Raw genomic sequence first — 13,244 nt, 5'->3', positions numbered from 1 at the left:
TTTTTAAAGGAATAAAGATTTTGCTGAATGTTCTGTATCTTTGTGACTCAATACAAATGCTAGGAAAATTGAAACAAACAAAATTCCTGGAAGATCACAATGAATGACTAAAGAGCAAAGTTGCTAATTTGTCTATTTTTATGACTTGTGTTTTGTTTTATTGGGATAATTAGAATTGCAACTCCTTGTTAAACCAAGGTAACCTACTGCTACTATGGACAATTACTAACTACCGTATTTGCTTGATTATAAGACGATCCTGATTATAAGACGACCCCCCAAATCTGGATATTAATTTAGGAAAAAAAGAAAAAGCCTGAATATAAGACGACCCTATAGGAAAAAAGTTTTGCCAGTAAATGTTAATTCATCTAAACTATTTTTTTTTAATAAAAGCTATGATTGAGAAAAATAATTTGGTTTTATTTCCTTCTATTTTCCAACCTGCCCCCCAGTTATGCACATCTGCCCCAGAAATGCCTTATACCCCCTATATGCCACTGTGCCCCATGATATGTCTTTTGACCACCTATGTGCCACTCTGCCTCCAGAAATGCCTTATACTCCTATACGCCACTCTGGCATTTAGAGGGTTAAAAGGCATATTATGGGGAAGAGTGGCATATAGGGAGGTTTAAGGCATTCAGGAGGCAGAGTGGCGTATAGAGGGTTAAAAAGGCATTTCTGGAGGCAGAGTGGCATTAAGGGGGTTAAAAGGCATTTCACAGAGCACTCTGCCTCCAGAAATGCCTTATTCCCCCCATTTAACACTCCCCCGCCCCCCCCCCAAACTTACCGGTGCTTCTGACTTCCCTGTCATGTAGCCGGGGCAGCGTGTAGATCCCACGCACTTCCGCTACAGCCGGAAGGAGGCGTGGCTAGCAGCGGGGGTTGTCTGCGTCCATCGCGCAGACCTTCCCAAGCTGTCAGAAATCAGAGTTCCATCGCACGCAATGGACGCAGACAACCCCCGCTGCTAGCCACACCTCCTTCCTGCTGCAGCGGAAGTTGTCTATGCGAATCTGCACGCTGCCCCAGCTACACACCGGGGACTCAAAAGTACCGGTAAGTGGGGCGGGGGGGGAGACAGGAGGATCCAGGTCCCCTGCAGCTGCGGGGGATCTGGATCTTAGTCGTCTCATAGTCAGACCTAATTTGAGGTCTGATTATAAGACGACCCCGATTATAAGACGAGGGGTATTTTTCAGAGCATTTGCTCTGAAAAAAACTTTCTTATAATCGAGCAAATACGGTAGATTATTATGAAACAACCTCTTTGGATTGCTTTATGCAAACTGGCTTTAAAATGCAATACCCAAGTCCACTTTAAAGCAAACTGTGTTTGATATATTTTTTTTACCTGTATTAAATGCAAACATCCTGCAGCACTTTAACTATTAGGTGGTTACCATTTATTTTTTTTTTTATTTTTTTTTTTTTACGTGAGCATGGAATCAAGCCTTATGTCGCTTTCATACAAGGTCCCTAGCAAGAATGGTGAGCTTATACGGTATAGTGTACTGTGTATCAGCAAAATAGTAAACGGGGGCATGAAATAGATACAAGCTTTGGTTACAAATCATGTTCTGTTATCTACAAAGGCATTGACTTTTAAGCCTTGGTTTGTTTGTTTTTTTTTTATTATGGATGAGTATGACCTTGGAGTGATTTCATCCGGTTTGTGTAATACGTGTAATATACTCTACATATGAAGCATGTAGCATGTACTTTTGTACATCTGTGTAAACAAGAGCCGCATAGGGTACGCTGAATTGAGGTTTGTGTGATTAGATTGCAGCCACTGGGTCAAGTTATGTTTGTGCACAGGTCTGGAGAGGTCATGTAAGACTTCAGTCATGTAAGTAGTAACTATGCTCCCTGGAATCATATTTTCTTGATGATGTTCCAGATAATGTATAACACTCAAACTATATCACAACTCTACCTCAAAGCTAGTCTTTAGAAACCTAGAAGTATAGAACAATATGACGGATGATGGAACTTCAGATGGAAAACTGTTCCCATTACCTCCAACCTTCTCAGTGAAGTTAAAAAGGAAGATGGGTTTTCATGTGTGTCTGTATGTGTTCTAGCTGTTTTCTTCGATTTACATGACAAGCACCTTGGATCCTTTTACTGCCTGGTGAACAGTAGAATGGCCCAGTCCTAATCACCTAGCCAGACACTCTTGACTAATTGAGGAACAGACTTAATTAGCATATTATCATAAAGAATCAGCTCCTTGTGGTGTTGGGAAAGTCACCCAAAATATCATGGCTGACGTCAATGGCAGCCTCCAGGACTGCAGGCCTAGAAATGAAATGGAACAAACAGAATTTTTCCCATGCTAACCTAACGTTAGACTGCCCTTCGCAGTATAAGTGTTCTGCTTCTCCAAGGCCTACCATCGTACTGCTCTAGTTTCTGCTTATAACATGATGGTTCTGGAAATGAATCTTCATTTAAGGTGAATGAGAAAACGTAGCTAATGCTCTCCTACATACTTTTCCTCAAGGTTAAATTAGTCACCTACAGCCGTATATTAAACCGATTCAACAATAATTCTTAAATTTGTCATGGTTTTTGAGAGCGTGGCCAATCTAAGCACTCTTTCATGCTTCTAATTAACTCGGAATGTTTCTCAATCTCGGTACAATACAAAGACAATTCAATTGTTCTGAAATATCAAAAGCGCTGCGTGAAAATATATATTATGGAAATGTAACTTCAAATAGAGCACTTTATCTCATTTCTAAATAAATTGGTTTTCCAAGAAAATAGGTGGTTGTGTATAAAGGAATAATAAAAAAAAAAAAAGCGCTTCACTACCGAAACTAAATATACTATCACATTTTTGTGCAGAAAAAGGTTTTGATTTGTCGAGAAAAGGTAACTTGCACAGGGAGAGTGTCCCTTCAAATAGTTTCTTCCTTACTTTTTCTTTGTGCTGGTAACCATTGACGGACCCTTGGTCATTTGAATGTTACCCTATGTTCCAGTTTCAAAATAACAGATTTTTCTGTCTGGCCTGGTCTGTCTAAAATGTGCCCGTAAGAGACCAAAAACAGCCAAAATATAGTTACACAAAGATGAAAATCCCATTTACCAACGTCCTCTCCGGGAAAAAAAAAGGAATGACTCCTCACTTCCTTTGTATATGTTGTCTAACAACATTATGCTAACAATTAAAATAAAGTTTCGTTGTAAATCACAACCAGCTCTGCGCTTCCTTAAAGGAACCTTGTTTATCTTTATTATTTTTTTGTAATTGGCTACATAGCGTATTCTGATTTGTGCATACTAACGCCTCCTTTGACTATTTTATAGCAAGAGGCATCACGCCTATGTATATATTTGGACTGGTGTTTTGGATAAGCCAAATTAACCAGATGTTTGAATACCTGGAAGGTGTGACTGTACACCTAAGCATGATGTCATTAGTCACTTTAGAGTATTTTTTTTTCTCTTCCATCGTTCATGTTTTTTGTTTTTATTAAATTCTTATAATGAAGCATAATATATACATAGATGGGTGTATAGATCGTTGTATGCAGATATGGAGAGATATGATAGCTCTGAATTAAACTTACCTGAGAATCTGAGTCTTCCATTTGTCTGCATGACCCAAGTCACTTCTGTCCCATGGCAGTGATGGGATGGTGTGGCCTGCTGACTGTATATGCTAAATAAAAATTTCACTCGTCATATGCACTTTTAATGCGTATGAAAACTGTGTGGTCCCTTTCAATTTTTGTGGTGTCCATCTTGCAACAACATGGGGCAATCCTGCAGAATACCCTATGTACACTTACCCACACCCCAGCTATTTATCATGCAGGAGATTTGGCCTTACATGCACAACACACTTGTGGCTTCTATATATTCTCTGAAAAGAGAAAGTGATATGGAATGTATGGGTTTATTCACTATAGAGGGCGTTTGTTAAGCTCAGCTGGTGTGGTGCATTACTGAGGACCAAGTAAGATCCCCTAGCAGGAGATCCTCCCCAGCGTTGACCCTTCAAAATGCATACGAAGTTAATGAGCCTAAACAGCAATATATATATATATATATATATATATATATATATATATATATATATATATATATGGCTGATGGGGCATTGACGAACATTGCCAAGGCATCCATTTAATACAATTTAGGTGATTTTCACTAGATTGAGTATTTTGTCCCTACGTAAATTGTTTATTAGTCTACCATGAAAATACCAGCTAAAGCGACACCTTATTGTGGCACCCATCAAAATGTGCCTCAAGGCTGAGATACTACTTTGCCCTGCAGGACCTCCTAGAGCTGAGTTTTCCATCACGTACACGTTTATCATTGATCAGCAGGGCTCCAATTTGCTCTTTCCTTTACAGATAACACAATGTTGTTCTGATTTCTAAATCTAAGCTTTGACAACGTCGTCTGGAACACCAAGACATTTTTTTTGCCCGAGATGTTGGAAAATGGTCTACAGAGATTAGATTTGTTGGCTGACGCCAATAGTATATTTTCGTTTTATTTAGATGAGATTTCTGAAACTGCCTTTCTACGATTATGCAACACATTTGCATTTGAATGGGGATTTGATGAAGAACAGTGCGCCGCCTACGAGTGCCTTTAACCTTTAGAATGCCAGAAGGTCAGCCAGCCGTTGCTTTGCTAATGAAGCTGACTTGGTAGGAAAGAGGTTTACGTGTTTGACTTCACCTATAAGAGGGGCCAAAGCATATGTGACCATTCTAGCATCACTGTGAAGGGGCTAATATTAACTATGGTGCTAGAACTTCTCATTCGGCTGCTTTATTAATCAAACCTTCATCCAAAAAGGAGGATTAATCTCTGTGAATGAGATGGTGAATGTCACATATGGCACAGAAAAAAAGTGTCAGAACCGTATCCTTGACAACGGTGACATGAGTAACCCTCATCAATTACTAAATATATTCTAGTTGCCATTTTATTTAATAATTGCTAGCCTGTTTTTTTTGTTTTGTTAACCTTATAATACGGATTACATATATTATTAAACGTTGATTATTGGGGTTGTGATTGAAACAGCTATGCCTATATTTAGTTACGTACGTAGTTTTGTGATAGTATATTAATAGAAAATGTCTATTTTTTTTAAAAAAAATTGATTTTTAAAATATGGTGGTGAACAAATATTCACAGTTTTTATATATTTCATCTAAGTGTATGACCACAACAGGCATAAAGCTACGAGGAGTCTAGTACATAAGCTGATTGCAGACATGAGGAAAACCCTAGAAAAATGAAAAAAAAAAAATTAAAAAAAAAATTATATATAATGAATTTTTTTTTGTTAATCAGAAAATGAGTCTTTTGTGATTTTTGTATCATTTGACCAATATAAGCCTCTGTTCTAATATGATGTAGACATTTTAGGGTTGAATGCTGATATTCTAAGAGGCATGAAATTACGGCTGAAAGGCTAAACCCGTCACCTTGCCGCATTAACGGTGCATTATCCAAGCCTAATGCCCCATTAGCTGCCTTAGAAACTAGTCTGGGTTGGCCCATCACATTGCGTCGCTCGCTGCTGAGTAAATACAACTCGTAGTTGATTGAATAATCCTTTCACCTTATATAACAATAAATCCAGCACAAGGAGCACGCTATGCGTCTTTTTCTCAAGACAGTCATTGAGTCATTTGTCCTTTTCTTCTTGGATGTTTCTTATGTACATGTTTTTCCTCTAGTTTTTGTAACGGACATTCCATACTTTGCCAGAGCCTGTGTTTTTGCGAATGTTCCTATAATCTGTGCTTGTTTATATCCATATCAATAAATTAATGTAACATGGAAGATCGTTGTTGGTAAATGTTTCTTTTATTTACATTGTGTGAAAAACTGCCAACAGCACTATCTTTATGGCTAGAAAAATCATATTCCTGATAAAGACTTGAATTTTTATTAGTACAATCCTTCCCCCCCCCCCCCCCCCATTACAGTTATGAACCCGTGTTTTCTGAGCACTGAGTTCATTAATACAGGTATGTTTCCAGGAAATTTCTTCCAGAAGTTAACTAACAGAGATTGATGATAGTAGTGTATTTGTGCTTGACCGGCCTCTTAATTATACAGTAGCTAAAAGATAATGGCCTAAGTCAACTAAGTGTTTTAACAGGGCAGCAGGTTAACTCCAATTCCCATGATCAGTCAACCACCTGGCCAGGTATCATCAGAGATGCAGTTGAGCAACTGCTCATAGACCAGAAGACTTTATCTGTACCGGTGCTAGGTAGATTAAGTCTTCTGGTCTATGTTGGACTTGCCATATTCATTTTCTAATTAATAAAACTTCACAAGAGGATTGGCCAACGGGAATGGCCTCCAAGTGACTTTAAAAGATTGTAAAAGCTTTGATCATTTTAAATACATCATTTGTCAGTCTGTGACGACCTGAAGCTTCTGCTTATACATCTGTGTAGCGTTACGATGTCCTTAGGGCTCCAACGCGCGATTCATAAATATCTGCATTTCATTTACTCTCGGATTTGCTCAGAACACTTGTGTTCCCTCTCTGCAGACCGGGCACTGAATTATTTTCTGGCAGGATTATTGTCACAATTATATTTAATTTAGGACTCTTCCACAAGTCCTGAGGCACTGTACAAATAATGCATATGCTTCTATTTGTGGGATGCTATGTATTATACACTTTTAGCTGCGGCTCAGGAGTGTATAACGTTTCCAGTTTGTTCGAAAAGATTTCATTTAGACATAATCTGCATTTCTCCAAAGCAAAAAAGAACATTTTTACGTGATTGCATTACCTTATTTTGTATCGGGGGAATCGTTTCAATCTAAGAGAGGAAGATTAACTTTGGTGAGAAATGTAATTTTCACAACCTTTAGGGTTGTAAGTGGACAACAGTGAAAGGATTCACTCGTTGGTCATCTCCGCAAAGCATTCCATTTTTTAAAGGTTCTCAGCGACTCTACCTTTCCATTTCCCCTCCTTTCCTTGTTCTCTCCAACGATAAACATTTAATGAAAAGGTAGAAATGAAATTATTTTACTTCTTATACTAAAAACAATGGTAGAAGTGGGCCATGTATGAATACTCGGAATTCTTGAGTATTTTGATACATTTGGCTCTATTCCCAGTCTACAGTTAAGATAAGAATTCCTTTTGCTTTTTTTTTAAAGAAATTTGTGTTTTAACAAAACCTTTATTTTTCTTTTCAGGGTCGACATGTTAAAACGGGACAGCTTGCTGCCATCAAGGTTATGGATGTCACCGGGGTAATCTATTTTATTATTACTTTTAAAGTTAAATGAATTTGCAGAGAATATTTATACATAATCTGTAATGATCAGATATTAGTGTTTCATTCATTAAACATGTATGTATTCTATTAACTTTTTGTCTCTGAAATAAGGCAAGTATCCTTGGATATTTATTTTAAGGTCATTTGATGCAATTCATCCAATTATCTCAACTTCTTCCCGACCACAGAGGTAAAAATATGTTCCTCCATGCCAGCAAAAATGTAATGCGTCAAAGGCCTTGGTTCTGCAGTCCTTAACTAATAACATCTACTTGGGAACTTAAAGGAAAAAGACTACTTTAATTTCATGTGCGAGGGAAAGAATTCTAAGCCAAACACTTGAAGGATCTGTATTAAGGTCCCATAAGGCCCCATCAACGAACCGTACTTGTTTTGGTAGTACTTCAATATACATTCCGTTGCTTCCGTGAAAAAAGTAAAATCCTTACCTTCCTAAAATGCTGGCAGGGAAGCACTCCCATTCAAGATTTAATGGAAACGGACATATGCAAAAATTGTGTCCCTTGTGGACTGGAGTTGTGCAGCTCTGTTTTAAAGGTACACTTTAGACACCGAATCCACTTTAATGGATATGATAGTTGTGTGGCCCTTTTAAATGTCTGTGTTGTCCCCTTGCAAATGCATGGGGGGGTTCAGGAGAATCCCTGTATTTGGTATGTAGAATATATGTTCTCTTGGCATGGTGTATTTACCGCAACTCAGCTCCAATATTGGCTTATTAAGCATGCTAACTCAGGTCTTATTGGTTGCAAGGGTGCTTTCTGAGTGGATGCTTCACGCGGCCAATCAGTGGTGCAAACTTCAGAACCCAGAGGAGACATTCTACTGTGTTTTTTGGATCTGATTGGCTGCTTAATGCAGCCAATCAGTGGACCAGTCTCCAGAACACAGGTTTAAAGAATGCGTTTAAATACTTAAAGTTCTTTACAATGTGTTATTTTTTTGGAGGCTGTCTGGGACCCTAAAGTGTCTCTTTTTAAGGCACGCACCTTAATATAGTTACATGATTTCTTCTAGTGTCAGATGATATACAATAAGAAGGGAAAAACTTTTCATTTGAATTCCATATCAAACTATTGTTTGCACATCAACGGCCAACAAGGACATTGTTGTGAGAATGGAAGATATCTGTTTTGTAAAAGAGATAATGAACATTCTAGTACATACTGAAAACACAAAATACTTATACAATGTAATGTTATCTTTTACTTACTTTTATATGGAAAGTTCATGGCTAGGGTCAATAAAATGTTCCAAAAAAACACATTAACAAAAAAAATATTTTCCAAAACACTTTTCTACAGAAAATGAGAGCCCTATGGTTGTATTGTAACTCCCACTTCTCTAGACAGCCTTTTTTTAATATAATTCCATTAGTCTTAGCCAGTGTCATAAAATTGTCTGTTCCAGACGAGAAAAAAAACAATCTAATATTTCTCCAAGTGAAAATGAAGTATTTAATTGATATTAATGGTGTTTTATTATTTTGTCACTTTGCCCATACTTCACTGACACTTTTATTTAAGTTGTATATGGTTAAGACCGCTAAGGTTCTGAAATCTTACGTCATTTGTTCCCTTGTGCTTACAACTTCCATGTCTTCCATTCTCTGGCATTGCTGTGGAATGGAATTCATAGTTCAAGAATAGTGGGAGGATTACAGGTTATCCAAGCCTGATACCATACCTTATTACAATAAAAAAAATGGTGGGGCTACTTACCATATCACTATGGCGCGTATACATCAGTGGTGACTGTCTAGGGTTTAATAAGGACAGCACTGCAATGTTGCTTATTGTTATATCCCTTATGATTGCTTAATTGACATGCATCTTTACCTTTTATGCTTTTTGTACATTAAGGCATTGTAAAGCGTATGTGGAAATCGAGAGTTAAATGCTCAAATGTTAAAATGCTTCACAAAAATAGCTTTGAAAAACAATTGGGGGCTTAGCTTAAATACAGAATGTGAGGGCACAGAGTTGTCCCGTTACTGTGTTTATAATGTACATATATAATATATAGATCCATAAAATGAATTCCATACAGTTTGATATATAAATTGAATTGTATTTATTAAAGTAAGATTTTTTTTGTCTTTGATCTAGGATGAAGAGGAAGAGATCAAACAAGAGATCAATATGCTTAAGAAATACTCACATCACAGAAATATAGCTACGTATTATGGGGCATTTATAAAAAAGAACCCACCGGGAATGGATGATCAGCTGTGGGTAAGCAAATACTTGTCAGTTATTGTTTATCCAATTTAACTACTATATATTCCATATGGATTGCATCATGAATATAAAGGATATGTAAATGTGTGTATGCATGTTTCACCATATTGTGGTACTTGTTCCACTTTGCCCCAGAAAAGATAATACCGTATTTGCTCGATTATAAGACGAGTTTTTTTCCAGAGCAAATGCTCTGAAAAATACCCCTCGTCTTGTAATCGGGGTCGTCTTATAATCAGACCTCAACTAGGTCTGACTATGAGACTAAGATCCAGGGGGCAGAGGTGCATAACTGCTCAGGTTGAAAAAAAGGAAATAAAAACAAAATATTTTTCTGTCTCAATCATAGCTTTTATTAAAAAAAAATAGTTTAGATGAATTAACATTTACTGGTAAAACTTTTTTCCTATAGGGTCGTCTTATATTCAGGCTTTTTCCTTTTTTTATAAATATTCAGATTTTGGGGGGTCGTCTTATAATCGAGCAAATACGGTATATAACCCTCATTGTTTGCATTTGCTCTAATATTTCCATAATTAGCTGTAAACTAATAGCTATATGTTTAAAAGGAATTTTAAGCTCAATTTCACTCTGGGGTCAGTGATTCAAACCGTATGCTCTATGGGCCTAATGGGCCTAACTTTCTATGTTTTTGTTTCTAATGATGGGACCATGCAATGTTTAATATCAGGTGGACCTCAAGTCATTCATAATAAAATGTCTAATATGTTTGTTTTTCCTCCACAAGCTTGTGATGGAGTTTTGTGGTGCTGGGTCTGTCACAGATTTGATCAAGAACACCAAAGGCAATACATTGAAAGAGGAGTGGATTGCCTACATCTGCAGAGAGATCTTGCGGGTAAGGCAGAGATTAACGTACTGGAGCCAATCGTTGGTCCAAAATGGTTCATGTTTCCTTATTTCAAGTCGAGAGAACATTATATATTTTGTCCTAGTAATTTACCAATTTCTGTATTGATGTTATGTTAGTCTGCTTGCTTATCCTGGGATGAAGAGAAAGGTGATGTGTGATATTGTGAGCCGTTTGGCCTCAGAAGTTGGAAAATCAATACCTGTACCCTGGTAGACGAGGATACTGTATTGATTATACTGCACATGCAATGGCTTTAACAAAACATAATGAAATAACTGACCTATTTATAGCAAACAAAAATCAATTTCCCCTTAATTGTATGAAACGGGGGTCTGGTGATCGTTAACTTCTGGAGTGTGGGGACATGGCTGTACTTTTTGAAAGGTTTATGTTGCAAAATGAACAATATATTATAACGCCATTATGCCTTCAATTGGCGCCTTGAGGGATTGATTTGACAACCACTATCTGATATAAGTGAAAATTGATGGGGCAGACAATGAAGTAGGGCAATCAGATTGGTGCCACATACACATAAACAAATCCTGCAGTCAGATATTAAAGAGGGGATGTCGGAAAGCCTACTTCTATTATAAAGATGCATCCCCAAAGTGGAGCCTTTTTCTATAAAAATCTGAAAACCAGTGGCGTTTATCACTCGATGAATGAGTCAAGGACAGAAGAGACTGGGAGCTTCTCATATCTTGGTCTAACAGTCAGACTATCCGAGGGCAGCAAACAAGATACAAACATGTTTAATTAACTTGATGTCCCTCTGCTGCACAACAACAGTAAACTGGAAGAACGTAGCGGTGCTCCAGCAATACTCCTGACTAAACAAAACCTTGCACGAGTTATCCGAACCCACGGAGAGCACGGAGGATTAGGCTAAAGTATTTAGAATGACGGAGAATTTAACAAACGCCTGTATTTTAAAACAATCGCGTATGAGAAGACGCCTTACCAGGTTAAGAGTGTGTCCGGAATATGGCTTTGTGTCCAACTTTTTTTTTTAATTCAGATTCCACATCTGCATAAAATCTAAATAATAAATTTAGTAGACTTTTATCAGAGATGTTGATCTACTGTCATATGAAACGGGCATTGTTGTCCACATATGAGATCTGTAAAAAAAAAAAAAAAAAAAATAAAATAAAAAAAAAAGACAAAACTCAAAGGAATCTGTGGGAGAGCGGACCATGCCAGCAGTGTAAGAGACTATTGGAAGCTGAACTGCATGCGCGAAATGATACAAAATGGTATCATTCACTGTTTAGATGTTCAAGGTTTCCGGGGTTTTTTTTTGTTTGTTTTTTTGTTTTTGGCAGTACATCAAGCACATCAAGATGCGGTTCCTTCAAGGTTTCAAATCTTCCTTTTACACTGGAGAAAATAAATTGTGCTAAATATTCACTTAAATGTTAAATGGACTTACTGGCCGCCTCTCAGATTTCAGCTGTATTCAGAGAGGATAAATAGGCTGCCGCAGAAAGTAATATATTTATATATAATATGTATGAATTTGTGTCCAAGCCAAACCACCGCATCCCATAAAAACGGAATCTGTGTCCCATATACCACATTGTGATTCATGTTCCTTTATAACCAAATAAACCCTTTGTATGCAAGCGTTGGGAATAGTAAAAATAGTAAAAGTTATACTGCCAACCCTAGCAGTTTTATTGATTTCATTCCGAAAAGGTAAAGAGGATCGTAGAAATCTTGAAGGAGGTTTGGTGACAGAAAAAGGTGACCCGCATAGAACATGAAGGAATTTATTTACTGGATAGCTGTCAAGAGAATTTGGCAATTAAATTCAGCTCGGTTTGGATACACAGCACATTACTGATGAGGAGATTGTAAATGGTGCATATTAATGGAGCTCGGCAAGAAAAGTCTCGTTGGGTTTACTATGCATCATGAAGAGCCTGATGAAGAAGACCTTCAATCTTGTGCATTATATGTATCCGACTCGGTCCTTTTTTTGGAACGTCTCACTGGAGTAGGTCTGTAGGTCCAATGCGACCAGAATACGTTTTTCATCTTGTTTCAATGCGTTGTAAACTTTCTGTTGATATTCCTTGGTTTTTCTTCTGTTCGTTTAGAACATAGTGTTTGCAGTTGACATATTGAGGAGATCTTACACTGTGATACAAGAAGAACACACAGAAGGTCATTGTGGCTAGCTGGCTGATTTATGTTAATGCATCAATGCGAAGCGTAATGTGGCCATTACAGCTGATAAATGAATATCTTGTTGTAGCAAGTGACGAGCAATGACTCAAGTTAATGCAAAGAAGTCAATCATTATTCAGATAGACGCACGTGAGCTTACAGAGGCTTTCATTAAAATGCAACATTTTAATGACGTATATGTAACAATAGCTGAATTGTTAAGTCAGGCCCACTCCTTCCAATAAACTCTGGAACTGGCATTAAAACCAACCTTGTTGACATAAAAGGCACAATGAGTATTCAAAATTAAGCCTTTTTCTCCGTGAAAGGGGATTACAGGCAGCACATCAAGTGTGTCTTATGAAAGACATTTATATGTCATCAGTGCTTCAATGTAGCAGAATTAGCTGTGAAAGAGAATAGTGGGATGTATACAGTCAACCCGGAGCATACCCTCACACGTACAGAGCAGGGAATAGCGGCGGGTGCTGCCGTTTCCAGAGCCATAGGTTTGCTGGGAGATGAAACCACAACTCTCCAGCCAACTCTCCCTTTAGCGAATAAATCCCACTATGCGACGGTTACTCTTAAGCGCATAGTGGGATTTATTCGCTAAAGGGAGAGTTGGCT

The 13,244-nt window shown here is 37.6% G+C and overlaps 1 protein-coding gene across 2 annotated transcripts in view; it reads left to right on the top strand.

The window, feature by feature from the left end:
• The window catches only part of LOC149300404 (traf2 and NCK-interacting protein kinase-like), a 98,471-nt gene that overhangs the window by 20,672 nt on the left and 64,555 nt on the right, over positions 1-13,244 (top strand). For both annotated transcript variants that reach the window (XM_089485355.1, XM_089485354.1), the window contains exons 2-4: positions 7,222-7,278; positions 9,434-9,559; positions 10,314-10,424. In XM_089485355.1, the coding sequence (XP_089341481.1) occupies positions 7,264-7,278; positions 9,434-9,559; positions 10,314-10,424 (252 nt within the window). In that variant the 5' untranslated portion in view covers positions 7,222-7,263. The remainder of the gene's footprint in view (positions 1-7,221; positions 7,279-9,433; positions 9,560-10,313; positions 10,425-13,244) is intronic.

This window comes from Sceloporus occidentalis, unplaced genomic scaffold (assembly GCF_023333645.1).
Source record: "Sceloporus occidentalis isolate IW3139 unplaced genomic scaffold, rSceOcc1.0.p SCAF_25, whole genome shotgun sequence".
NCBI classification, from domain to species: Eukaryota; Metazoa; Chordata; class Lepidosauria; order Squamata; family Phrynosomatidae; genus Sceloporus; species Sceloporus occidentalis.
Note: the sequence above shows the minus strand (reverse complement) of the source record. Positions and strands in the feature narration are given on the sequence as shown.